Source organism: Drosophila arizonae, chromosome 2 (assembly GCF_054131065.1).
Source record: "Drosophila arizonae isolate 15081-1271.41 chromosome 2, UAZ_ARI_1.0, whole genome shotgun sequence".
Taxonomy (NCBI): domain Eukaryota; kingdom Metazoa; phylum Arthropoda; class Insecta; order Diptera; family Drosophilidae; genus Drosophila; species Drosophila arizonae.
In genome coordinates, this window is record NC_142922.1 from 18,806,387 (window position 1) to 18,833,639 (window position 27,253).

General features: G+C 35.5%; 4 protein-coding genes across 26 annotated transcripts in view; all 4 read right to left on the reverse strand.

Moving 5' to 3' along the window:
- Nucleotides 1–63: 63 nt before the first annotated feature.
- On the reverse strand, nucleotides 64–3,293 carry LOC108621066 (luciferin 4-monooxygenase-like). Its single transcript, XM_018018177.2, has 3 exons — nucleotides 1,958–3,293; nucleotides 1,396–1,907; nucleotides 64–1,335 (listed from the first exon to the last, which is right to left on the reverse strand). Exons 1-3 carry the CDS (start codon nucleotides 2,099–2,101, stop codon nucleotides 381–383), a joined length of 1,611 nt encoding a protein of 536 aa, XP_017873666.1. The 5' UTR covers nucleotides 2,102–3,293; the 3' UTR covers nucleotides 64–380.
- A 139-nt stretch (nucleotides 3,294–3,432) lies between these two features.
- Nucleotides 3,433–6,549, reverse strand: LOC108614411 (luciferin 4-monooxygenase-like). The gene is made up of 3 exons (XM_018008529.2): nucleotides 5,127–6,549; nucleotides 4,551–5,062; nucleotides 3,433–4,489 (listed from the first exon to the last, which is right to left on the reverse strand). Exons 1-3 carry the CDS (start codon nucleotides 5,268–5,270, stop codon nucleotides 3,532–3,534), a joined length of 1,614 nt encoding a protein of 537 aa, XP_017864018.1. The 5' UTR covers nucleotides 5,271–6,549; the 3' UTR covers nucleotides 3,433–3,531.
- Nucleotides 6,550–6,700: 151 nt separating this feature from the next.
- Acsx2 (Acyl-CoA synthetase X2) lies at nucleotides 6,701–9,033 on the reverse strand. Its single transcript, XM_018018192.2, has 2 exons — nucleotides 7,893–9,033; nucleotides 6,701–7,797 (listed from the first exon to the last, which is right to left on the reverse strand). The coding sequence occupies exons 1-2, from the start codon at nucleotides 8,558–8,560 to the stop codon at nucleotides 6,825–6,827; spliced, it is 1,641 nt and encodes a 546-aa protein (XP_017873681.1). The 5' UTR covers nucleotides 8,561–9,033; the 3' UTR covers nucleotides 6,701–6,824.
- Nucleotides 9,034–9,172: 139 nt separating this feature from the next.
- GluClalpha (glycine receptor alpha 1) overlaps nucleotides 9,173–27,253 on the reverse strand; it is a 46,938-nt gene continuing 28,857 nt past the window's right edge. For 2 of the 23 annotated variants that reach the window (XM_089462756.1, XM_089462757.1), the window contains exons 4-13: nucleotides 25,622–25,692; nucleotides 22,004–22,073; nucleotides 21,702–21,938; nucleotides 21,397–21,531; nucleotides 18,309–18,461; nucleotides 17,979–18,158; nucleotides 16,564–16,670; nucleotides 15,274–15,398; nucleotides 14,015–14,131; nucleotides 9,173–9,308 (exon numbers count right to left, since the gene is read on the reverse strand). In XM_089462756.1, coding sequence (XP_089318882.1) covers nucleotides 9,287–9,308; nucleotides 14,015–14,131; nucleotides 15,274–15,398; nucleotides 16,564–16,670; nucleotides 17,979–18,158; nucleotides 18,309–18,461; nucleotides 21,397–21,531; nucleotides 21,702–21,938; nucleotides 22,004–22,073; nucleotides 25,622–25,692 — 1,217 coding nt within the window. In that variant the 3' untranslated portion in view covers nucleotides 9,173–9,286. Of the gene's footprint in view, nucleotides 9,309–9,437; nucleotides 14,132–15,273; nucleotides 15,433–16,563; nucleotides 16,671–17,978; nucleotides 18,159–18,308; nucleotides 18,462–21,396; nucleotides 21,532–21,701; nucleotides 21,939–22,003; nucleotides 22,074–25,621; nucleotides 25,693–27,253 lie in introns of those variants that run through there. The other 21 variants (XM_089462745.1, XM_089462743.1, XM_089462739.1 and 18 more) reach the window with 16 other exon arrangements.

Sequence of the window (27,253 nt, forward strand, 5' to 3'; positions counted from 1 at the left end):
TCGAGCTTTCAATATAACACACACACCATCTAAGGGCAATCTCCAAAATATCAGCACGCAGTGTTTGGAATTTTTCATATATCGTTTAATCTATAAATATTGATGTTATGATTATGTTCCACATTTGTGGACTCTAGCTAAGCAGTTCATACAAGTAAGAGCAGCAACAGTTCGTTACACATTTCACTCGTTAAATAAGCAGTGTACGTAGTTAAGCAGTTATGAAGCAGTGCAAATAGACATAAGTGCGTTGAAGTTCTATTGTAATTGCTGCAGCGCCACCTGTGGGCTATGAATTGTGTTTGAATTTCTTTATGAAAAGCGATTTTAGTGGTAAAGTAGATAGGCTAAAAAATGTTCAACATTTGGGTGTTTGCAAATCAGTTGGATTCCATTAGTTGAAGAAAATATTCCTTAGTGGCCTTGCGATTTGTTTTGCCATTGGGACTTCGCTTTAAATCATCCACTATTATAGCACCTCCGTGCAAATGCTTGTTCATTATTGGTATGTTCTTTCGCACGTAGTCCACAACATCCTGAGCTTGTAATTGTGATCCGACCTTCTTCACCACAGCTGCGGCAGCCTTGTCGCTACCCATGGGATCCCAAATGCCAAAGACGCATACATCAGCCACATCTGGCATTTGGGAGATAACGTCTTCGATTTCATTCGGAAAATATTTGTAGCTCTGGTACTTCAGCATTTCCTTTTTCCGATCTACTATGTAGAGAAAGCCATCATCATCCATATAGCCCAAGTCACCAGTATAAAACCATTGCTCCGAATCAAGGACATTCTGAGTTTCCTCCGGATTTCCATAATATCCAGCCCAATACTGATCGCTTCTCACGCATACCTCTCCAACTTCGTTCGCTCCCAAATGATCTCCGTTCTCAGCGATTATCTTTATCTTTTTACCATCCACAGGACGACCGCATGAGTTGGGCTTCTGATCAAAATGGAAGTTAATTGTCACAGCTCCTAACTCTGTTAGGCCATATGCAAGGTTCATGCCATCTTGGTGCAATTGACTCCTTATCTTCTGTTGAGCTTCCAGGGAACACCGAGCACCTCCATAAAGAAATGTTCGTATGCTCGATATGTCGATTTTCTCTAATTCGGGGCTGTTTCCGGTCAATGCCAAGTGAAGAGGTGAATGCATACACCACGTCACCTTGTGCTGTTGAACTATTCTGAGGAAACGAGCAGGATCGAATGGAACATCACTTATAATGCGTTTGGTACTGAAGACACCAGAAGTAACCGTTGTCAAAAAACCAGAGAACCAGTCCAAAGTACTGTGCGCATACTGAACGTCCGAAGTGGTTAGATCTCTAAGATGGATTAGTATGCATAATTAAATTGAATATATTTTAAATTCTGTTTTTACTTACAAAGCTGCGGAAAGGATTTTTCGACTGTTCGAGATAGTCACAGCCTTGGGAACACGCGTAGTTCCGGATGAGCACAGAATGGCAAGGGTTTGATTATTTCCTTGATCTAGTCGCGAAGGCTTAAAGTTTTCCTCTATTGGAGTGGCCAATACTTCATCAATTTTAATCGATCCAATGGGATGGTTACGCATTGTAACGATCTTCACTTTCAAGCTTTCTGTTGCTGCTTTCACTTTTTCGTATTCATCTCCATCGCAAAATATAAGTCGTGGCTTTGTTATATTGAAGAGGTGTTTGATTGCCGCCTCATCGAAGACCATGTTGACCGCGTGAAAGGGAATTCCATTGAAGAAGCATCCGTAGGTCACGGCAAAAATATGTGTGGTATTCCGCGCGATGATTCCGACAACATCCGACTGTAATAATCCTAAGGATCTCAGATAGCTGGCCACACGCATCGAGTTCAAATGAAGTTCCTCCCGTGTTAACACGGTATTTTCCGAGTCCGAGATCTGCACGAACATTATAATATTTGCAAGAATTTATATCACTACTTCCTTACTTGAGCTATGAGCTGTGGATGGCGTCGCATTTCATGAAAGATAATCTCTCCAATTGATAAATCGGGTGCAAAATAATCACGTGCATTTTCTGCACTCCATACTTTATGTTCCGCATCGTAAGTGATCTCAGGTTTGAATTGCATGCCGACTTCAATGACTTAGTATTAATGACTGGTGATCCGAAGAGGTTCGGGCTGCTTTTTATAGGGCTTGGGGTTGTATTAAGGAAAGATAGCACAGCCTAATCTTATTTGCCCTTAGATTAACAAATGAGCTTAGCTGAGGAAAGTCATCACAATAATCTGAACATACAGTAGAATCCGGTTATAGTGACAAGGGACCGTTGATTTTACGTTTTAACCAGAAAGAGTAAAAAATATTTTTTCATTTTTTTTACGGTTGTCATGTTCGTAATAGCTTTTACTATAAAACAATTTACATTTTTAATCAAAACAACCATTTTTTATAAACTTATTTCAATAACATGGTTTAGAAACATTTTTGTGACGACGGCATTGTACTTTGTCTCTCTCCCTCTCTGTCTTAGCAGCATTTGTGGCGTTGCTACGCACACAAGCAAGGGTACTGGTCACTGATCAATACATATATGTATACATTTCTAACAGAGTCTTTTATGCTGAAATTTGTTGTCATTATTTCGCGATTTTTTTTTTTTTTTTATCACGTCGTAATAACCGGTGATTGACTCAAAACTATGAAAAAAATCATCGGCATAAGAGGATTGTCGTTAAATGCGGAGACGTACTAAGCGGAGGATCTTTCATATAAGTTTATATGGGGACCAACCAAGACATCGAATTTTCGTCGACATAACCGGTTGGAAGCTTTAAGCGGAGTCGTTATAACTGGATTCTACTGTTTATTGTTAATACTTCTAGAGCTCATATTTACTCCGTATGTAATTGTTATTTGTTGACGTAGGCTTGGTGACTTCCATATTATGTGTCCGGGTTGCCAGATCTAAACGGATAGTTGCTAATTGTAACTATCTCTGCTAGTAAGTGAATACCATAAAAAACATCAAAGTTATCTATCCTATCGCAGTTGTTTTTTTTTAATGCTGACGACATTTTGGGAGTGCTTTTTTATGGTGTTTTTGTTTTTTATAATCATACTCAAGAAGGTTTCGTGCTACGTGTTTTGCAGAGCTGAAAGATCTGCGTTATGAGCCTATGATCTCTTGCCTCACATACATTTCCATTCATTGACCTACAGCTTATCAGTCTAAATTCTTAAGTAAATGATGACGAGCTATAATTTAGTAATTGTTGCGGTTAACGGAGTTTCCTTCTGTTTATGGTATTGTATAATCATTCTTGTGAATAATCAATAATAAATGTTTGAATTTGATTTAATTTCTGAAAAGAGTTTTCCAGGTCCTCTGGCTGCTAGCATAGCATCAGATGCCTTAAAACTGACCTTTTTTGCCATCAGTCTAATACGTAGATAGATGTTATTACTTTTACTATTTTCTATTTAATATATTACTGAACTTTTATTTGATAACTCACTTCAACTTAAACTAGTCCCATTAAAAATAGGCCTCAACTCTTTAATTTCTATCTTTAACCTCGAGAAAGTAGGCCTTTGTGGCCTGACGGTTGGTCTTGCCATTGGCAGTTCGCTTTAATTCATCCACGATGATGGCTCCTCCATGCAATTGCTTGTACTTGGCACTGGTATGTTGTTTCACAAAGTCTACCACATCCTGTGCGTGTAGGGTGGATCTGATCTTTTTAACGACAGCAGCGGCGGCCTCGTCACCATTGTATTCATTCCAGATGCCAAAGACACAGACCTCTGCCACTTGGGGCATCTGAGCAATCACGTCTTCTATTTCGTGGGGGTAATACATGATGTTCTGGTACTTCAGCATCTCCTTCTTCCGCTCCACTATGTAGAGGAAGCCATCGTCATCCATGTAGCCCAGATCGCCACTGTGAAACCACAGGGCCGAGTCCCGCACTGAGTGCGACTCCTTCGGGTTGCCATAGTAACCAGGCCAATACTGACCAGAGTAGACGCACACCTCGCCCACCTCGTTCGGTCCCAACGGCTTTCCCTGATCATCGATTATCTTTAACTTGAAGCCATCCATCACACGACCAACTGAATTGGGTTTTTTATCAAAGTGATCATTTTTGGACACCGCACTTCCGACTTCCGTGAACCCGTAGGCCAAGTGCATACAATCGTGGCGCAATCGACTCCTTATTTTATGCTGCGCCTCCAAGGAGCAGCGACCACCTCCATATAGGTAGGCTCGTATGCTAAGCAAATCAGCTTTCTCGAATTCCGGGCAGTTTGCTGTCATAGCCAGGTGCGAAGGCGCCTGTATAAGCCACGTCACCTTGTGCTCCGCAATGATTTGCAATAAACGCGCCGGATCGAATGGGTTATCAGCTATGATTCGTTTTGTACTGTAAACCCCAGAGGTAACCGTTGTAAGTAGACCAGTCACCCAGTCTAAAGTGCTATGCGTGTACTGAACGTCCGCAGTGGTTAGGTCGCTAGAACGATTCGGAATATTATTTTAAGCAAGTCAATGTAGTACTTAGTCACACTACTTACGGACTAGTGTTAAGAATCTTTCGGCTGTTCGTGATGGTCACTGCTTTGGGAGTGCCCGTAGTTCCCGAAGAGCAGAGAATGGCGAGAGTTTGAAGATTTCCCTGTTCGAGGTGAGCAGGCTTGAAGTTCTCTTCCACAGGGGTGGCCAATACCTCATCAATACTAATAGAGCCCATCTGATGGTTGCGCATTGTAACGATCTTCACTTCTAGCTTAGCCGTAGCTGCTTTCACTTTTTCGTAGTCCTCGCCATCGCAAAATATAATACTTGGCTTTGTTATGTTGAACAACTTTTCGATAGTCGCCTGCTCATATGATATGTTGAGGGCATGAAAGGGAATTCCATTGAAGAAGCATCCGTAGGTCACGGCAAAAATATGTGTGGTATTCCGCGCGATGATTCCGACAACATCCGACTGCAATAATCCTAAGGATCTCAGATAGCTGGCCACACACATCGAGTTTAAGTGGAGTTCCTCCCGTGTTAACACAGTGTTTTCAGTGACAGATATCTAATCAGCATTATTATTTATTGTTAGTTAGCGATTGTCCTAGTTAGGCTTTTAAGAAACCTACTTGAGCTATGAGCTTCGGATGGCGTCGCATCTCATGGAAGATGATCTCCCCTATTGATAGCTCTGGAGCAAAATAGTGGCGTTCTTCTTGTCCACTCCATATTCTGCGGTCTGCATCGTAAGTGTTTTCCGGCTTGTAAGGCATTCCGAACGCAGCTAGTTGACTATCGTGACTGATGACATGATGCTGGATGTACTTGTGCTTTTATACTATTGTAGCGATAGCGTGATTATAAATTGTAAAGTGCAGTGTGAGTGTGAGCGTGAGTGTGTGTGAGTAGAGCAAGTTCACAATTATATTCAAGTGAATTGTTGAGATAATCACGACTTGATAACAATTTAAACTATCTGTATGTTTGACTACGGTATGCGCTGATGAATATTATAATTTCTTAGGCATTCATAACTAATTATGCATTCTCTTAATCGTCTATCAACATGCGTAAGTTGAGCAGTAAGAGTCAGAGTCACTGATAGAGCATCAATAAAATCAATTAAGGTATATGCATACAAAGTAGGCACGATCATCTTATCTGCTCAGTGAGTCGATTTTAATAAAAAATACGCACCCGAGAGCAAAACAAGTTGCTTTTTTCACTCATTCAACAGAGATAAGAAATGCATATATTTATATATTTCTACACCCATTTATATACTATATGCATAGTATATATTTATATATATTTATATACATACAGCTAATTCAAAGTATCAAAATTGTCATGACTTGCATAAATGGTGTTGAGGTGTAGTATTAGCTAATACTACTATATTAGTTAACCTTAGGCAATATTGCTTGATACATAAGATTATATTCATTTAGATGGGACATTTTATTTTATACATTGTATTAAGATTTCGAATGATTTGATTTGATTCATGATTGATGTAAATGAGTAAAAATCTTTACATTGTGTTTTAGTTATCATTGGACTTTTATCTAGCATCATTTTTAGAGATTAAAATGTTTATCATGGAATTTTTGGTACCGCACTATATACCCACTTTTTACAGCGTCAAATTCTTTATACTCGTTCACAAAGTAAATAGAGTCTCTTGGGTCTGGACAATGGCAAGCATACTCGATCGATCTCTACAAATAGTTGCATTTAGTCTATAAATTATTAATATAGCAAAATATCATATACTATATCTATTAAAATATCATTGTAATTTTGATTATATACATACTCTTCCATTTATACATCACAGACATATAAAACATATTTTTACATTTATTTATACAGAAAGAACACCAAATGATCTTTTTGAGATGATTTAACTTATTTTCATTCAGTAACCAGTATTTGGCAGTCGGTTACAGCCGATTGTAACGCTCTCACTTGTCTTGACTTGGGGGTAACCATAAACAGATTCTCCCAAAGTATTTGACGTAATTAGATGATAATGAGCCATGTTGGTCTTGCAAGAATTCTTATCTATGACAGGTATATTTCCAGTTGTAGATCAGTTTTGGACTACCCTAAAGTACATTGTAATTATGTAAACAAGTATTATGATATTATCTCTTTAGCTCATTACTTTGATGACCCAGAAGAAAATATTGCGGTTAGCTTCAATTTAAGAAATCCAAAAGTTTAATATTCATTTTATAAAACATTCATATTGTCTTAACTGTACTCAATTCCTTTTGCATTCGATTTCGTCATAGGCTTTAATTGCCTCTTATGTCAACTAGTTAATCAGTCAGCTCCGTTTTCTGAGCCGATTTCAGATAGGCAGCTTTTACTGCCTGGCGATTAACCTTGCCGTTGGCACTCTTGGCCAGCTGTGGCACAATCTGAGCACCAGCATTCAACTGTTTGTACTTGACAGCAATGTGCTGGGCCACAAAGGCGATCACCCGAGCGGAGCTCAGTTGGGCATCTGGCTTGGGCACCACCGATGCAGCGGCTGCGTCGCCTTCGGTCTCGTTCCAAATGCCAAAGACGCAGACCTCGGCGACCTGCGGCATTTGGGCGATGACCTCCTCGATCTCATGCGGATAGTACATCATGCCCAGATACTTGAGCATGTCCTTTTTGCGTTCTACGATGTGCAAATAGTTATCCTCGTCAAAGTAGCCCACGTCGCCAGTGTGAAACCAGCCCCCCTTGTCCTGCATCTCTGCTGTGGCCGCAGAGTTGCCATAATACCCCTTCCAGTGATGTCCGTTGTGGCAGTAGAGCTCCCCCTGCTCATTTGGACCCAGCAACGCACCTGACTCGCTGACCACGCGCATGCGTATGTTGCCCAGGAGGCGGCCCACGGACTTGGGCTTCGAGTGGGTTGTGTGGTTACAGGAGACGCAGGTGCCCAGCTCTGTCATGCCATAGGCATTGCGCAAGATGCCCTCGCCCCGCAGGTAGCTCTGCATCTTGTTCAGCGTGGCCACCAGCGTGTGGCCCCCAGCGAAGAGCAAGTGCCTCAGACTGCGCAGCTGGCGCACGTCAGTAGCCGGACAATTGGCCAACATGGCGATATGCGAGGCGGCCACCACAGCCCAGCTGACGCTCTCCTGCTCGCACATGGATAGGAAGTGCTCGGCACTGAAGGCCTGCTGCGATATGAGGCGCACTGTGCCGTAGACCCCAGCCGTAATTAGGGTGATCAAGCCTGTGAGCCAGTCCAGGGTGCTGGGCGCGTACTGTATGTCGTTGCTATTCAGATATCTGGAGGAAGGTAAGAGATTATCATAATACCCTGTATTCTACTCAAGTTTCCCAGGGATATACGGGCCATACGGTATATCTAGCCAATGTCCTACCTATGACTCTCGAATATTTGACGGCTATTCGATATGGTTACGGCCTTGGGTGTGCCCGTTGTGCCCGAGGAGCAGAGTATGGCCATGATGCGATCGATGCCACGCTCAAACTGGCTGGGCTTATAGTCCTCGGGAATAGGTGCTTGCAGCAGCTCCTGAATGCTCATGACGCCCGCTATGCGTCCATGTATGATTATAATGGGAACATTCAGTGCTGAGGCAATATTTCGCAGCTTTTCATAGTCCGCCTCGTCGCAGCAGATAAGCCGCGGCTTGGTTATGTCAAAGAGATGGCGTATGGTGCTCTGCTCCAGGCTGGGATTGATGGCATGAAAGGGCGTGCCATTGAAGAGGCAGCCATATGCCAGAGCTGCCAAGTGCGTGCTGTTCCTAGCCAGCAGGCCCACAATGTCCGTTTCCCCGACGAAGCCTTGAGCTCTCAGATACACACTGACTTTAGCCGCATTGTGCAGCATTTGGGAGCGGGTGAGCCGTGTTTTCTCGCTGTGCGAGATCTGAAATATGCGGTGCGGATCGCTTTGCAGCTGGCGGAATATGATTTGACCTATGGTCAGATCGTCATTGTAGTAGCTCTGCTCCCGCGCGCCTGACCATATCTTGAGCTCGGCATTGTAACTGGTGGTTGGGTTAGCGTTGAGATCCAACATTCTGATGCAACTGATGCAGCTGTCGCACGGATTGGCCCTATTTAAAGGTCAAGAGTTGCCTGCTTTATGTGATAACTGTAAACAGCTGGGCACGCAATAGATTCGCATGACACGCGATCACTTTTATGATTATCGGCAAGATCGTGCCGAAAATTGGACGTCAATTTAGCGCTTAAAGTGTTTAATGCACATGTGAACTATTTGAGGCCATATGGCACGAAGTATGCCGGTATTCGACGGAACATTTTGTTGCATTCATATGATTATTAAGTTCAATTAAAATATGATTTTTTATCTACCTATTCCTGTACAATTGATAAGTGCAAATTTTTGAACAGATGACTACTCTCAATTACTGACTGCTATAACGAAATAAATGCTTTTTAGATGACAAGCAGTGGGAAATATTCTGTCATAAAACTGTTCAACGACTGCCTGCTGTTTACTTAGTTCGATCGCCACTGCTTTGATTATTCTAAGGAAAGCAGTGCTGTGCTTTTATATGTACATATATTGTGCTGCTGGTCTGCTTCAATGCTTGCAAGCAGTAAAGTACGTTCTATTCAAACGAAAATGTACAGAAACTTAAATCTAAATAAAACAAAATGAAAATTTTAAATTTTGCAGAAAAAATTTTGTTTTTTATAAGAAAATAATGATCTATAGTTTGTTCATAAGCTGATTCAATATTCAATTCCACTCAACATTCTCTCCGATTCACTTGGCTTAAACGAATCCCAAGGGGACTCTAAAACAAAGAAATGAAAATATTAAAAAATAATTTATAAATAGAGAAATAGTAATGACTTCAGTCTTAATATTAAAGCAGTCAACACCAAGCGAGTAAAGCTGCCACATTCGCAAAATGAAAAGAATGTTTAGTACATTTTTAATTTGGGTTTTTATTTAAACATGCCATGTTGTGTATTTTTTTTTTATTTTTTTCTTTTTTGTATTTTGTATTTTATTTTTTATCATTTATAAACATTTCACAAACATTTTCATTATTATTGGGGTTTTACACATTTGTTTTTGGATTTGTTTTGTTTTTGTTTTTTTTATTTATTTTTTTTTTTTTCAATTCGGGTTGATGGCAATACAACAATTATTTCAACTATTTTGTATAATTATTTCACTAATATTTTACTTATGCATTAAAATTTCATAATCTCTTTTATTTGCCTTGTTTTTATATTTTTTATTTTATTTGCGGTTTTTGGTGTTGTTCTTTGATTTCGGTATATTTTCTATTTCTTTTTCAATTAACTTTCGCGGGCTGCACTACAGCAAATGTTTTTCCCCTTTTTATTTACTTTTACTTTGAACGCATGATCTTAACTATTTAGAATTTTCTTGCTGATGTATTTCTGTTAGCTAATTGTTAATTATGTGTGAGTGTTTGTGTATATCTGTATGTGTGTGTGTACACTTAGCTCTATAAAGTAAGGATGTTGCAGGTTTTCAATTTGTAACTGATTCGTATTTACATTTTTTTTTTCAATATATGTGTTTGTTCCTCTTAGAAATGATAATTGCAGTTTTTCATTTGTTTACTTTATTTTTGAAATCTTTTTTTCTTGTTTTTTTTTTTTTTTTTTTTTTTTTTTTTTTTTTTGATTGTTAGAATTGGGCTTGGCTAAAGGGCCGCCGCTTTTTAATGCTTGAAGATATGTGTTATGATTTAAATTTTTTTTATAATTTTCATATATTTTCAATTTGTGCGAGTTAAATTTCGTTAGAGTAAAGAGTGAAATAGTGTTGGAAAGTGATGTGAAGAGAATCAATCGTTTGTCTGTCTGTGTTGGTGTAGAATGCAAATGGGCTTTGGCCGTGTGTTAGTTAGTATTAATTAGTTAATATTAGTAATGTGTTTTCATTTAATTTTTGCATTTTCATTCTCGACTATTCTATGTGCATGTGTTATGCAACACTGCGTTTGCTTGGAACTTAACTTAACTACACATAACTTATGCGCTACGTTTTGGTTGCTAAATGTCATTTATTTTGATGTCACCTCGAAACTTGTAAGTCTTTTTACTTTTGGATCGCATCTAGAAGTTGTGCAATTGTTAAACCTAACCATATGACATTTACATATATTATTTATATATATATATATGCATATTCATGTATAAATTATTTACACCGATATACTGGACTGCCGCACGGTAAAGAAATTCCCTCCCTCTGCTAAATGATAATTGACCAAATTGATGAACGGCAACTGAAGGCAGCACACAACCTACGCCAAGTCTCGGATTGGCCGTAACACTTTGATCTAACATAGCTCTAATATACTATAGAGACGAACTGGAATAGCTTAGCCAATTATTCCGATCGATAGATCGATGCTAAGAACTACGACGCTTTCATTTAGTTTTCTATCTCTTTTCAATTTTCTATTTGCTTATCAGTGTATCATCAACATCAATCAAACACATATTTTTAATTTTTTTTGTTTGTTTTCTTTTCTCCTTTTTTTTTTTTTTTTTTTGCCCTTAACTGTTTGCCCGAACCATCGACTACTTATTTGCTCACATTTAAAACCCTGTATGTTCAATAGCTATAGCTTCATATACAACTAGACTTTACTTTAACTGCCCATATTTTCTTTGTTATTCATTCAGTTTTATTTTTGTGTATATTTATTAGCTAGTTTAGTTAATTTTCTTGGTGAAATTTGCATTTGTTTCTTGCTTGGCACGAATTTTACAACATTTATTTCATTTCCTCTTGAGGTTTGTTTAGTGACAATTACAATCGTATAATATAGACTATACATACATATACATATATATATATATATATATATATATATATATATATACATATATGTGCGTGCTAGTCATTGGTTTTTGATTATTTTTTTCTTCTGTTTTGTTTGTTTCTTTTATTTTGGGCTTACCTTTACTATAAATAGTTTTTTTTTTTTTTTTTTTAAGTATATAGTAACAAAAGGCGAAAGTATGATAAAAGCATAGCATTACAAAATATTAGAAAGAAGTTGAAAAAAGAAAATGAAACAAGCTGAATAAAAATATGATAGAACTACAAAATATTAGTTGCTTTTTAGTCAGGAGTTTTTTCTTTTTTTTTTTTTTTTTGTTTGTTTGTTTGGTTTGTTGTACATGTCGTTGCTATGTAGAATTCAGTTATGATCTTAGGATCGTAATTATTTGGTGTTTGTGCATAGTTTTTATTAAGTAATTTTAAGGGGGAACTCGAGCTGCGTATATTATTAATTGGTTCCAACTGGGAAGGCGGCCAGCTTTTTGTTAACTGCAGGACTCACTCCTCATACAAAAGGCACTTAATAAAAACGAAAAAAAAAAGAAAAGAAAAGAAAACAACTATTTTGTTTTCGGAATCAAGTGCCAAGCCTTCAATCAAAATGTGATCCAAGGTGTCTATTTAGTAAATTGGTTTTGTAAATGTTTCTCGATTTTTACAAGTTTCAAGTTTTTGGTTTGGTAATAAAAAATTCGTTTTTTTTGCGCTACGTAATAAGCTATTTGTATTGTCTGTTAACTGGTTTTATGGCTTTATTTAAATTTAATTAATTAATTATTAATCTACTTAAGGAAAATAACTAACTAATGGAAACACAAGCTTCAAATCGTACATAATCTCAATATTAGTTTAGCTTGTTTCCAAATAAATAATCGAATTGAAATTTTACTCTAGTTTATGCTAAGTAAAATATATATGTATAAAAAAAAAATATAACATAATTAACTCTAGGAATGTGTCTATAATAATTTGTAGCTACGTAAACAATTAAATTGATTGAAGGTAGTAAACAAGCAAAAGGAAAACTCGTTAAGTATATAATTGGAATCGTTCTATAAGTTGATGCATTTCAATAGGAATAAAAACTTGCAATACCCACCAGTTCCATTTAAACAATGCAATGCACCTTGCACCAACTCAAAATTGTGATAAATCAGAGAGAACTGAAACTTCGGAGCGTGCCGAAGTCTGAATACCCTGGCAGTTGTATAATTCATATATGAGCAAATGGGTAATTATTGTTATTTGATTTGTTTGGTCTAACTATAGAACTATGGCAGCTATATGTTATGTTCCGATATATGTTGCTCTAGCAGCGATGAGAAGCAGCCCTTGTCAAATTACAGTCGCATTGACCCAAAGGAAACTGAGTTTACATAGGACACAAATGATGTGGCATGGCAAAAATATTTGTAATACGTGCTGCCAGGATATCACTTAGCTTTGTGTGCCATGCGTGTGTGTGTGTGTGTGTGTGTGTGAATAAACAAAACATTGTATCATGTTTTGTATCGAGTTTTATTTGTTATTCTTTTCTTTTTTTTTTTTTTTATTCGATTGTGAACATAATAATTGAATTTGCCTAGAATTTGTTTTTAGTTGTTGTTGTTGTTGTTGTTGTTGCAGTTGCAGTTGTTGCTTATTTATATCTAAACTTAAATTTATCTACACGCAATTGTTGTTCGTTTTTTACGCAGTAAATTTGCATTTTAGAATTCGAATTGTATAAACTAGTTGGCTTAAAACTTATTGACAATATGACAATATTTACAAACGTCGTGCGACTTTACTTTTTTCTTTATTCTCCTTCATCATCTTCTTCTTCTTTGAAGTTTCTTTACAACTAACTTAGCGCATTTTAAGTACAAATTAATTGTAATTTGTTTGGAACTAAACTAATTGAATTATGAACAAAACGTATATGGATTTAGGCCTATAAATAATTTATTTAAAAATCTGTATTTTGTTTTTTATTTTTTTAGTTTAACAATTTTGATCATTAAAAACAAATTTAGACAAATCGAGCTGAAAGCGTTCTGCAAAACGCCCACAAATCGCTTTGTCCGTTTCTGTTTGTTCTCATTAAAATACAGCTGTGATTTCTCTTCAATTTCTTAAATTTCTTTTATCTACTATGCAGTCGTACTTGATCAATTTAACTTATAGTTAGTAAATATCTTTGTCGCTCATCAAATTTTCTTATAGTGGAAATGCCTTGAAGCCTTGTCTCGCCCCATTTGATCAAGCAAAGCATACACATATTTATATATATATTTATATATACGCATACATATCGGTATGCATATATATATATATATGTGCCGTATTGTAAATTTCATGTTGGATTCTACATAGCCTTTGGTTTTCAGAGACGCGGACGCGCTTTAGAAGGTCCTTTTTTGTTTTCGTTTTCATTTTCGTTTTCATTTTCGTTTCAGTTTCAGTATGAAAAATCGAATCAAAATCATATAAACATATTTGGTTATTTGCAAAAAACCAAGCCGAACGAAAGCCATACGCAAAAGAATTTGGAACGTAAATTGGTAAATGAAAGTAGAAATTAAGAAAAGAGAGATATAATAGGTTAGTACAATTTCTGGTATTGTGGTGCCAGTGTTTCTCTCTAAATATATGTTAAGTAAATATAAGTAAAACGGCATTTACTCATCCTCCTCCTCCCTGAAGAGATATGTGCTCCAGTAGACCAGATTGAAGAGCGCAAAGACCAGCGGGAATGTGATTCGCGAGATAACATCGATTCTCTTCGATCTAGAACATTGTCTTGGATAAATATTCAACAAGTACGAAACACATTAATTGATCATCTAGAGATTGGCTTTTTGATTTGTGATTGTTCTTTCATTTGGCTTGGCTTTTAAGAAGTTTTCTGTTTTATTTCGATGGCACAATAATTTGTTTGTTTTAAATATTTGAAGTAAGAAAATCAAAATTTCAGTTTCAGCTACGTGCGTGAAAATCATAAAAGTGCTTCTTAAGGAATTAAGATCTACTCAAAATAAACACAAGCGCATGGGCAGCTAGCAGGGCATATGGATTTTCGGGATGTGGCTCGGTACTAAGGGATCCAAATTTTCGTACTACAACAAAAAAAACTTTTTTTTTTTTTTTAAAACAAACAAATCGATAGAAAGCAAAGCACACAACAAAACTTTTTAAGTTTAAACTGCAGCAATTTACACTGTTTAACAAAGTTTGCGTTTTCAATTATAGAAATAAGATTGAATGAAAGACAAAGAAGCAGAAGTGCTTTAGTTGGGGGTAGTCGACTAGAAGATATCCAGCTTGAAAAAAAGCTTTTATTAAATACTCTTTCTTCCACAAGAAAAGAAAATTTATTTAGATATGTATATTATTATTATTTGAGAGAGTGTATAAATTTCTGCATTCAGTTAAAGTTGACTTTTACTTGCTGCAGTTACATATAAAAAGATAATTACAGTTAAGTTGGTATCACTTAAAACTTTGTTGCACAGTGTAATTGACGCAGAGCGTTAAGCAAATTATATTGTCACATTTTACTTGACTCTGGACTCCTCGAGGGCCAGATGGCAAATCATTTGGCAGCAAGCATTGAAACAAAAGACAGCGAGCAAAACAAATGATGATGGCAAGCAGCAAAGCAGAACTCGAATCGGGTTTGTCTTTAATGTAAAGTACAAGATTCTGTTTGAGGGCCCAATTCAATTACTGTTAATTAGTAGCATAAAAAGTCAATATATATATAGATAGATAACAAATTTATAGTATATAGAACGAGAGAGAGAGAGAAAGAGAGACAGAGTGAGCAAGTTGTAGATACATATTCACAACATCAAAAAGGAAATCCATCAACTACTACAAAATGTTGTTTAACGAAATTCAACTAGGTAATACGGTTGCGTACAACAGTTGAGTTGAGTTACCTTGTGGGAAACTTGGATAGCCAAGTCTTACAGCAGCTGGGGCGCTTCGGTGGCTGCATGTGGACCTCGCATTGGCGCAGCTTCTCTAGGGCCAACGGATCGCCCGGATGACGCACCAGGGGCTTCTGCAGGCCAGCCCCGCGCGAATATTGCGATGCCGTTTGAGATGGAATTTTGATTGTAGTTGATGCAATGAGGGGGGTACGTTGGGGGTGTTGGGTAATTGGATGGCGTTACGATTACGAAATGCAGTCGCAAATGGCGAATGGCGAATGGCGAATGACGAATAGCGAGTGGAGAATGGAGAATGGAGAAAGGCGAGTGGCGCATGGGTGTGGCATGTGCGTAATTTCATTTAATTTCGTTGCAATTTTTCATCAAATTCCAGTTCAGTTGGTTGAGTCGATTGAATGCCACGCAGCGATGTTTGATGATGTTTTTGTGTGTGTGTGTGTGTTTTTTTATTTTATTTTTTTTATCATTTTTTGAGGTCAAGTTGAGTGTTGGAGATTGAGTTGGGCATGTGAGTGTGCGTGTGTGTGTGTGCGTGTTTGTTGCGTATGAGCACGTTTGAAAAAAGTTGTTAAATTTTGCGTATTTTTTGTATATGTGTGCGTGTGTGTGTGTGTGTGTATGTGCGTGTGGTTTTTAATAAAAAGAGGCAAATATAAAAGGAAATAGTTGTTTTAATAGTTTTATCATAAACATTTTGCAAATTGCCAATTTGAGTTCTGGTCTTGCTTTTCATTTGATTGTTAAGAAAGCTCGTAAAGTGGATTTGGTTTTAAGTTAAATGGTTTGATGTGGATTTAACTTGGCAATGGGTTCTAAAAACTTTACAAATCCTACGAGATTATTACCTAACATTTGCAATTATTCAAATATTTATTACTTACACACGAAGAAGAGCTAAAATAAACGCGACTCAATGTGGCTTTCCGAGATTTTCTGCTATTTATATGTATATATTTCTCATATACTCTATTGTTTCTATATATTGTCTGACAGTTCTAATATTGATTACTTATCTACTCTTTGCTAGCTTGCTCTTGAGTTAGATTAAAATTTTATAGTCCTAAGGCCTCGCTCGAAGTCATTTCTTATCTAGTTCTCTCCTCTGTTTTGTTAAATGGAAAAAATCTATAAATACTAGAGAAACTCCTACATCAGAAATCTAAGTAAATATATCACATTTATATTTTCTTTAAGTTGTTCTTCTTATTGGAATATTGCTTAGCTCCTCCGTTATTGAATACACATAAAATCGTTAGTAAATTGAAAGGTAAGTACCATTGCGAATGTTGCATTGCTATCTGTATCGAGCAGATCTGAAGCAGCATCTAAACTGGCCTGCTCCAAATCGCGGCGTTTCTTTTTCATATTCTCCTTATGCATGTCTGCGGCCCGATCCGTATATTGTTGCATGTGATAGGAAGATGTTGGACAAGAATTTATTTGTTCCACAAAAGTTGGATATTTCGAATAGTTCGATAGACAAATTTTGTTGTAGATTTTAGTTTGGTTTTTTTTTTTTTTTTTCGTAATTTACAATTGAGTTTAATATTTTTTGTAATATTTTGTTTGTATTTTTGTCAGATTTTAGGTAAGATGCATAGCACACATTTATACAGTTATACAGTTAGATAGCGACAGAGACAGCGAGTGAGAGAAAGAAAGAGAGACAGACAGAGATAGATAGATCACACATACAGAAACATTAAACAATTTGAAAGGTTTGGCAAAATAAAAATCAATATTTCAATAAAATTTTTGAAATGTTTATAATCAAGTGCAAGTTGTTTTGTCAATTGGAAAATTTGTATGTATGTTTCGTTGTTTTATTTTAAATATGTACAATTGAATAGCAACAGCAAAAAATATAACAATTTTGAAATTGCGTTTGGTGTCGAAAAAGCAAAAAAAAAACAAAAAAAACAAAATGAAAATCGTTTACAGATTTGTTTCCAATTTTTTATCAAACGCGTGTAGGATTTGAGTGTGTGAGTATATGTATGTATGTGTGTGTGTGAGTGAGTTGGATGAATATATGTGTGTGTATGAGTGTGAAATGAAATAAGAGAGTAAATCAAAACAATTGGATTAGTAGAAGTATATATGCAAAAATCATTTTGTTGTTACAATATTTATGTGAATGAAATAACCAAAAAGAATCGACAATAAAAAATAATACATGTATTGATACATATATATTGAATGAAAAATAAATGCTAGACTACAAATTGTTGGCTTATAGCTGTTAAAAATATTTAGTTGCTGCTGGTGGTTGTAGTTGTAGTAGTTGTTGTTGTTGTTGTAGTTGTAGATCAAAAATCAGTTTGTTTGTATCCCGACAAAAATTGTGTGAAACGCCGGCGAGTGTAGATATGAAGCTCAACTGGGTGTAGGTGTGTGTGTGAGTGTTGGTTTGTGTGTGTGTGTGTATTTGACAGTCCGTTACGAGTTTGTTTATTAGATATGCGAGTAAATTGTAGTTACATATAGGTATATATACACAATATACGTTACACGGAGCATATAAATAAATATATATATATACTTATTTAATGCATATATATATGTATGTATATGCATTGTACTCGACAAAAATAATGTTGAAAAATAACAAACAAGAGTAAAAATAGAATAAACACCATCGATTAATACATTAAGTAAGTTTGTTAAGAAGCATATCAAATCTCAATTACTAGCTTTATTCAAACCTGAGCGGGAGGCATAGTTCACCAGGGCGAATTCGAGCAACGCCCCAAAGACAAACGTCAAACAGACGCCGGTCCAAACATCGATTGCCTTTGTATAGGAAACGGGCGGCAGTGAGGCATTAATGCCCGATGTTTGTGTGGCCATAGTTAGTAAAGTGGTTACACCTAGAACAAATGTAAGTTTATAGACGATTGAATTCTGATAGACGTACTAGAAGAGAACAGATATACATGTACATATATGGGTTACCAGCAGTCTAGAGTTGGCTTAGCTGAAACGTGATTTTCATACGCAATCTGCGGTTGGGCACTTACCTAACGATACGCGCGCGGGCACTGCGCCTTGATCCAGCCAGAATGATACCCATGATACAATGACCAGCATACAGCATGGTATATAAATTTGTATTAAGTAATATGAGAATTCTCGCTTGAATAGTAGATCGACTTTGAGGCAACTGTATTCACCTATGAGTATACAAGGTAATATAAAACTGTGTCAAACTCAAAATGTACGGGAAGGATTCGAAATGGCGTTAGTTCATTTTTGATCTCGCACGCACGCACACATATGTATATGTATATGTATATGTACACAGAGAGTAGGTGAGTTTAGACACTGACAAAAAAATAAGTAGAAACACACAGACAAAACACACGTACATTTCCAATATTTTAAATATATTTATCAAACCAAATTTGTCATCCAATAAATCAGTAAAAACCAAAATCAATTTGCTTGCTTTTGAAATTTTGCCACGAAGAAATGAATCAGAAATTAGGAGAACATTTACTTTTCATGAATTTTTTGTTGTTCTTTGTGTTCTTTTTTTTCTGTACAGGAAAGAGGATGGCTTAAAAAAAAAAAAAAAAAGAAGATATAAAAAACATAATATGATGCACAGTGGGTGGTATAAATTAATGTATATACAAAACGAAAAGTGAGGGAAAAGAAATGAAATAATACAAAACGAATGACATTGAGAGACGGAATAAGAGACAGAGTTGAGTTGGAAAATTATAAAATGGCATCATAGGCAAAATTCAATTCAATTTTCTGACAATTGTTGTTGTATTTTTGGTTGTTGTTCATTTTCTTGCTTGCAACAAAAATTCTTAACGGAAATGAAGTTCGCAGGGGCTTGTAGAGTGGGTGCGTGTGTTGCTGCTGTGGCTGTTGTTGTTGTTATCGTTGTTGCTGTCGCTGTTGCCGTCGCTCCTGTTGTTAGCTTCCGCTGCCAACACGCCCCCATGCTGCCTGGTTGTAGCCGCCCTTCATTTCCGTTAATTTGTTGACATTGCGTTCCATACTCTTCAAGACAAAGCTGTTTAATATTTAACATTCTCATATTTTTATATTTTCATATTCATTTCATTTTCATTTTCATTTGCATTGCTCTCGTTTCTGATTGATCTGCGGTTCTTTCGAGGGTTCTGGCTCTCTGTGGGGTATGATATATATATTTTCACATATATATTATATATATATTTATTCGCAGTCGCATGTGGCATTTTTATTTGTTTGGATATTCAGTTTTTACTTATTTTTGTTTTTGTTTTTGCATTTTATCTATGGCCAGTTTTCTCTCCATTTTAAACGCTCATAGAAGATATAAAATTAATAAACTTTATGTGAGCAACTAAGTTCAAGGCGAACTAAATGCAAACAACTACGCAACGTCTAAGAACGGGTTGGGTTATGTTTTGAACCAAAAAAATATATAAAAAAAAACATACATATATGCAAATACATATATATCTTCTTTTTAGACTGGTGAACGGGCAGATGAGTTGCAGGCTCATGCATCGCTTCAAGTGCGGGCAAATGATTGAGATGAGTGTTTTTAATTTATATTATCCGAAGCCTTCGAATGAGCTAAAAATTCTGCTAGCTATGAAAGGGGTTTCAATGGGCATTCGATTGAGCTATGATGAGAGACTTGATAAAAATTTGTATTAACTGTGGGTTGTATACGGATTCAATTTAGTATCCATTATTGTTGAGCACTATCTTCATTTTTTTTTTTTTTCAAATTTGTTTCTTTAAAAATCTTTGTGATTCGCTGTGAAAAAATACTGTTTTTAATCTGAAATTATAAATATATGATTAGGGCTCCAGTTTTAAATTAATTGCTGTTGCAGCCCTGGCTACAAATTTGCTACTTCTTTTCTGGTATTTTGATATTCTAGAATACGCCAATGAAACTCTTATATTGGAATCCTGTAACTGAAACATGCAAATCAGATGGAGAGTCTGCCATCCATTATTTTTAAATGCAAGCTTTCCATAATACAATGCAAGTGGATATCATTAGTTACTTGCACTTATCGCTGACAGAAATGCAGCATACGCATTTGCGGAGATGTGGGTGTGGTAGGCAAATGGCGGAGGCCCACATCAGTTGCATTTTCTAGCTATAAATTATCCACCTAAAGATGCTGACAGACTATTTGCCAAGTTTGTGAAAAAGTTTTGCGCGTTTGTATGCCACAGCTCAGTCACATAGACACATCCGCCCACACACACACACACACACACACACACACACACATAGATCATCATTATTGGTGGGAATGGGGGCATGGGATTGGGGGATATTTGCTCTTTGTGCAAGTTTAAGCAACTGCGTCGCAGACAATTTCCTCGATTAATTTGCTTTCCGTGGCCCGCCTTTTGCCATTTTCTTTCATTTTCTTTTTCCGTTTCGTATTTGGTTGCCGCCTCGCAGTGCTCAGATGCTCAGAGCTGCGATACTCAGATGCGCGGTAGTTCTTGGTAGCCAAGGTAAACATTTGCTTAAAGCGCCAACTGATTTCGAATTGCTCATAAAAACTCGGCTAAGGTAAGGCGACACGCGATGCCAAAACTGCACTTAAAATGGGCGTGTCAGTGTGGCAGCTAGAGAAGAACAGTAAGTGTGTGTGTGTGTGTGTCGGTGGGTGGGTGTGAGTGTCTTGCGAGTGTGTGTGAATTACATCGTAAAAACTTGGTTTTTATGCGATTCGGGCATTGATAACGGTCCTACGAGATGCTCATGTGTAAACGGCATCATTACATGTGTTCGTGTGGCTGCATATGTGTGTGTGGGTGTGTGTGTGTATTAGTGTTTGCTATGAAGTGCTTATGATGCCGTTTATTATAGATAGAGTATACAAGCGAACAACTATATTTGAAATAAAAACTATAGATACATATAAGTAAAGTAGTTATTGAATGCATAGGTTACATAGATGAATAGATGCAAAAAAACTCGCAACGAAAATATGAAAGTTAACTAAAGCTACATATTGACAAAGTTAAGATATAGATAGATAGATAAGTTCAAGTAAAAGTTGAATCATATAGAGTTAGTTCTCAACACCATCAACACAACAGTCAAGGAACACACACAAACAAACATACCCGTATTGGTTTTACTGTTACAGTAATCAGTCAAAAACTTCTCCAATGTGAAGCGAGGTAGGTGTAAGTTCTTTACCACTTGCACGGGATCACCCTCCTTCCAAAGGAATACCAAATCGTTGGTAGTCCAGCCGTCTAAGAGAGAAGAGGAAGATCATTTAGTTGACACATATAGAGAGTAGGTATGTAGGATAATCGATTGAGGCTCTTGCATACATATATGTATACGATTTGAATATAATATGATAGTTATATAAATCGAAACTTCTTTATATATAGTTATGTAGCTACTTAATATTACTTACAGCTAGCCATTCGAAGTGAGCATATTTGTCTATCCAATGGGTACAGCTTGAGATTCATTGGGCAGGCCAATGTTAGTGAGATGCGTATACTGTAGAGCACCGATCCATTGGGAAATATACGTATATACACATTGGGCATGATGATATTGTGAAAGTGTCCCTCCTTCTCATTGGAGAAGAACAAATCCGGCATCCACACACGATTCGCCTCCGTCAGTGTGAGATATTTCAGGCGACCTTTAGGGATAGTTGGAATGCATTTAGAGATCTCTACCATAGGGAAGTTCCATCTGGCTACTCACCTTGTATATCATCGAATTTGAGACGCTCATCCGTCCACTGCTCTCGAAAGGTTAACTGTACACTGTACTCCTGCGGTGCGCGATCGAAAGGTTTTTCGTTTGTGTTGGGATAAAAGAGAACTTAGTTAGTGCTGCGAATCGTAGGGGTTTCTATAGGTATTCATTTTAATTTCAGTTTCAATGCAATTCAATTCGAACTACAATGCAAATTTCGAATAACCTCAAATTTTGGAAATTTCTCGAGTATTTTTGTTGTTTCGTTTTTTTTTTTTTTTTTAATTTTTGTGGTGGGTGTGGGGCGTATCAATTGGTGGGCTTGCTTTTGCGAGGGGACATTAACTTGATTTTTAGATAGATTTTGTTCTTTTTGAATATATTTATATTTGGTATTGTGGTAGATTGTATATGAGAGCGAGCAAGGCGTGGCGAGGCGTGGCGAACGTTATTTTTTTTTTTTTTATATAAATTTTGTTCGAGTAGTTAGTTTATATTTGTTAGTAAGAAGAGTATATATGATGGCGATTATTATTGAAACTGTTGTATAGCGTTTTGCTTTTCGGCTAGTTGCATATTCTCGGCATGGTATTGGTATAAGTTGTATGTGAGTAGTATTCATGTCAAGGCACATACATAAGTTTGTATATATATCTTATGTGTATATATATATGTATATGTATGTATGTATGGAATCAAAATGCAATTCAAGATGCGTCTGCGATGCTGAGCATGCAACATCAACCACATTCAGCATGAACATCATTATCCAATGCATTGTTCGGCGCATCGCAACGTGTTGCATACAAAATACAAAGCAGGCAATAAGCAATAAGCAAAAAGAGCAAAAGGCAGCTTGCAACGTGCCAAAAATTCATAAGCAATCATACAACATCTATGGAGCAGGCGACACAAGCAGGCAAAGGCGATGGCGCAAGCAAAGCCAACAGCTGAGGCAACAACAAAGCAGGCAATATGATATAGTAAGAGGATCGGGCTTATATTTTAACTTGGCCTAGACTTAAACATTCATATTTGAATATATACATACAGATATATAAATAGAAATATATTCTTAAAGTTAACTTAAAACTCTGCATGCAAAACTTTTGTAAGATTCATAAAAATGATTTTGGCAAAACTTTAGCACGTGAGAATATTTCACTTCATTTTGTAATTGGAGCAAAGGTATGTCCAATTAAAATACATTTATTTGTGCTCTAAAAGAAATTCAGGGATCAATGTTTTTTTGAAAATAAACTATAAAAATATCCTATAGAAACAGTTATTTTCAGCAGTCTAGTAAAGACTGCGAATTGAATACCTTTCCGGTAGACAACAAAGATTTCCGGCTCCCAAAGTTACGTTAAAGTTATTATTACTATGCATACTTATTTTTTGTAGACCCCCAATGGTGCATGCTTAAATATAAATATTGGTAAAGCATGCTATTATATACATATATAGGAAGATGAAATGATAAACTAGGGGTTTCCATTCAGCGGAAGGCATAAATTATAAAGGAAGCAGAACTTGAATTGATTAATAAAATCCTATTAGCTGTTCATAATGAAGTCGGCAATTTATTTTTTGCATTATTTGTATAACTTTTTTCAATATCAATGAAAGAAATGCAAGACCAAATGGCATTTGTAAACATATGAAGCAAAAAACTGACAACAAAAAACTTTGAATAATTATAACAAATAAAGGGTTTTTCATACTATATGTCATTTATACGTATTTGTTCGAATGCGACTGTGGCTCCACTTAATAAATTGATGCCAGCTATTTGTTTGATACACATTATTTTTTATGGCGAAACTGTCAGAATGAATAGGATTTTTTCTTTTTTAGGTGTTCAGGAACTGTAATTTGTAATGTAACGAGATTTTATTTTGCATGTGGCGGATATGCGAATGACAAATGCAGAGTCCCTGAACGCGCGATAAATTCAATGAAAACTCATTGTTTTTCATACTTACAGTTAAAGCTGGGTTTTAACTAAAATCAAAATATGTTGAAATCGTGGCATGTGTGGTAAGCATTTCTTCTTATCCTACTGTCCTCAATTGAGTATCAAAAATATATATATATATATATATGACACTTAAAATGTTAAATGAAGAAGGCTTATTGGCTAAAGAAACGAATGGCACTGAAAATCGGTGAAATTTGGTTGTTTAATGAGCAGATGCTGGCGAGGTGATTGAAAGTCTGAAGTTAGTTACTTTCCTAGCTTGCTTGCTTAGACTAACATAGTTTCCATTTGTAGAGCACTGTTTTTAAGCTATGAGAAACTTACAGATGTAAACTTAATAACTAGCTTAAATTACAATAAATTTCTCTTAAATTTGCATCGAGTGTTGAAAAAGTGTCAAATATGTACATACATATATATATTTATCTAGATATATATATATATACATACATATATATTTAGAGTGAAAGATAGATATAGAGAGAAAGCGAGAGAGAAAGATAGTATATAAGAGAGAGCGAGAGAGACTGAGATAGATAGGGAAAAAGAGCTCCAGAGACAAAGCGAGATAGCGCGCGCCTACTGAGATTTCGTGTGAATCAAAAGAAGAGAAAATCATATAAAATAGCTTTAAGTGAAAAAACATATTAGAATTGAACGTCTTTCTATAAAGGTACATTGAGAAATATACATATATAGAGATGCATACATTGAGACATGTATGCTTGCAAACATAAATGAATATGTATCTAAGTAAATAAACAGAAATCTCTTACATGTGGGTGAATCGGAATTATATTACAATTTAATGCTGACATCGAAATGAACAACTTTATACTCTTGTAGATAAGAGTTTTGCCAAAATATTTCAGAAGGTCTTAGTTATCTAATACATAGATTATATTTATACTTGAGTTGCCATTGAATGATTTCAAGAAGTAAGGATAGGAAAAATCTCGAGTTCTTCAGTTAACCTCAGACTTATTTTATTGCTTTATGAAATGGCTTTGTTGGAAATATAGCTCAACACTACAAGAGTACAGAATTTTCGGTATGCCGAAATAGGTTGTAGTTTTATTTTTATTTTTATTTTTTATTTTTTGAAAAATATTTTGAAAATTTTGTTTGTGTGCAAGAGATTTCTGGTAAAGTGGTTTGAATTTGGCAAGACAGTTGGAAGGTGTTGAAGAAATGAAATATGTAGAATTTTATACAGCCAATAAATTGAATCGTTCAATTATTTAATATATTTATATGTATAGTTATTATTTAGTATTAACATTTATTCAATAATTTATACATAGATATACATCTCGTACTATAGTATTTATGTAGAGTAGATATATATTGAAAAAGCAAAGGTTTTGTGACTTGAATTTAATTTACACACAGACATACACTCACACACACACACACGCACACACGTACATACACAGAAGTTAAATAAGATATGCGAGTATTTGGTTGTTGTTGTTGTTGTTTAGTTATAACATATAGTTTGAGCAAGATTTTTAAAGCGCTTGGACTTGTACTTGTATGCATGTACATTCATTCAGATATTAATTGCATTAGTATTAGTATATATGTATTTACGCCTATGCATAGATTGCATTATCGATTACTGCCTAGGCGCCTGCACTCACCATTTTGTAATCGTCGATTTTCGATATGGAACGCAGAAACATGTTGACCTGGACTAATGTGGGCAAATTCGCTAAAAAATTATCATATCAAAATCGAGCAGCATTCGCTTTATGAGTTATCATTGTTTTCATGAACGATCGGGTGCAAGTATATACCTAATGATATATATGTGTATGTATACACATACATATATGTATTCATATACTTATTCATGTCTTAGCATAATCTTATGTCTACCTTAACATTGACTTTTGCTTTAAGTTTGTTTGTTTTTGATGAATTTTATGTGTGCACGATTTGTATGTTAAAACTAAAACTTCAAAAGATATAGAAATATTAAGAAATTATATAGAATAAAAAAAAAAAAAAAAAATGAATATTTTTTTAATTTTTCAAATTGATACACAAAAATGTCTGCATGGATCTCATTAAAGTGTGAAATTTAGGTTCATTTAGTTTCCTGTGGATTTTCTAAAACAGCAATAAGAATATTTAATTAAGTATTGAATCAATTTTTTTTAAAATCGATTTTAACCATATACCCTTGCAAAGGGCAAAGCGCTTCAGTCTATACGATGTATAATGTATGTATAAATATCTGATTAGAAATTTGGGTTTTATATTTTCAGTTGCCAGCGCAATCGGATCCGTAAGCAGGATATATATATTATAATATATTATATTATAAATATTTTCTTATTTAAATTCATTTATTCTTTTTTTTTTTTTTTTGCAAGGATATGAAATCTTCGATAATCCGAAGTGGGATAGTTTTTAACATTTAAAACATGTTGTTATAAATTTGTATAGCATTTTAATTTTAATTATTTTTATTGTTTTTATGATCGAATGCATGCCACACATTTTCAATTCGCTAAACACTTTGAAAGCTTCAAACTAATTAGTTTTCGGTTTTTATTATTCATTTTAAATTTGGTAGTTTTTGGTTTGGTCTATAAATAGAAATAGAAATAATATATCTATTGCTTCCAGGCATCAAACTAAACAAATAACAAACAATTGATAAATGAAAAATTGATTGTGAATCGGGGCGGTACTTGTGAAGTGGGTGAGGGATTATAGATAGCTAACCAACCAACACACGTATAAAGCACACGGAAAAATCGAGTAACATATTTTGCATACAATTTGCTGCATTTTTGTAGGCAATTAGGTTGTTCGATGCTAAGTATACATATATTAGGCAATAAAACAAAAGCAATTATAAAATTGATAAAATTGGATATTGTCGTTTAAATAATAGAATTATATTTAAAATCGTCAATCAATTGAGGTTTGCTTATTAATTTATTATTTTTAACGGAAAATACACACGACAGCCAGTATAAGGGACCAGCAATGTATATGTATGTATGTGTATATATACATAGACATATGTATATATAATTGAATAGCTGTTGTTCGCAGTCATCATTATCATCACAATTAGTAGAAATTTGATATAAGATAATAAGTTAATTTATGTAGGCATAATTAACATTAAGTGGAATCTATAAATGTTTATTGTTAGGGAGAGTAAATATGTGAGAAACTCAGAGAGAGACAGGTATATATTTATATATTGGCGGAGAGAGAGAAAGACACAGAGAGAAAGAGAGAGAGAGAGAGAG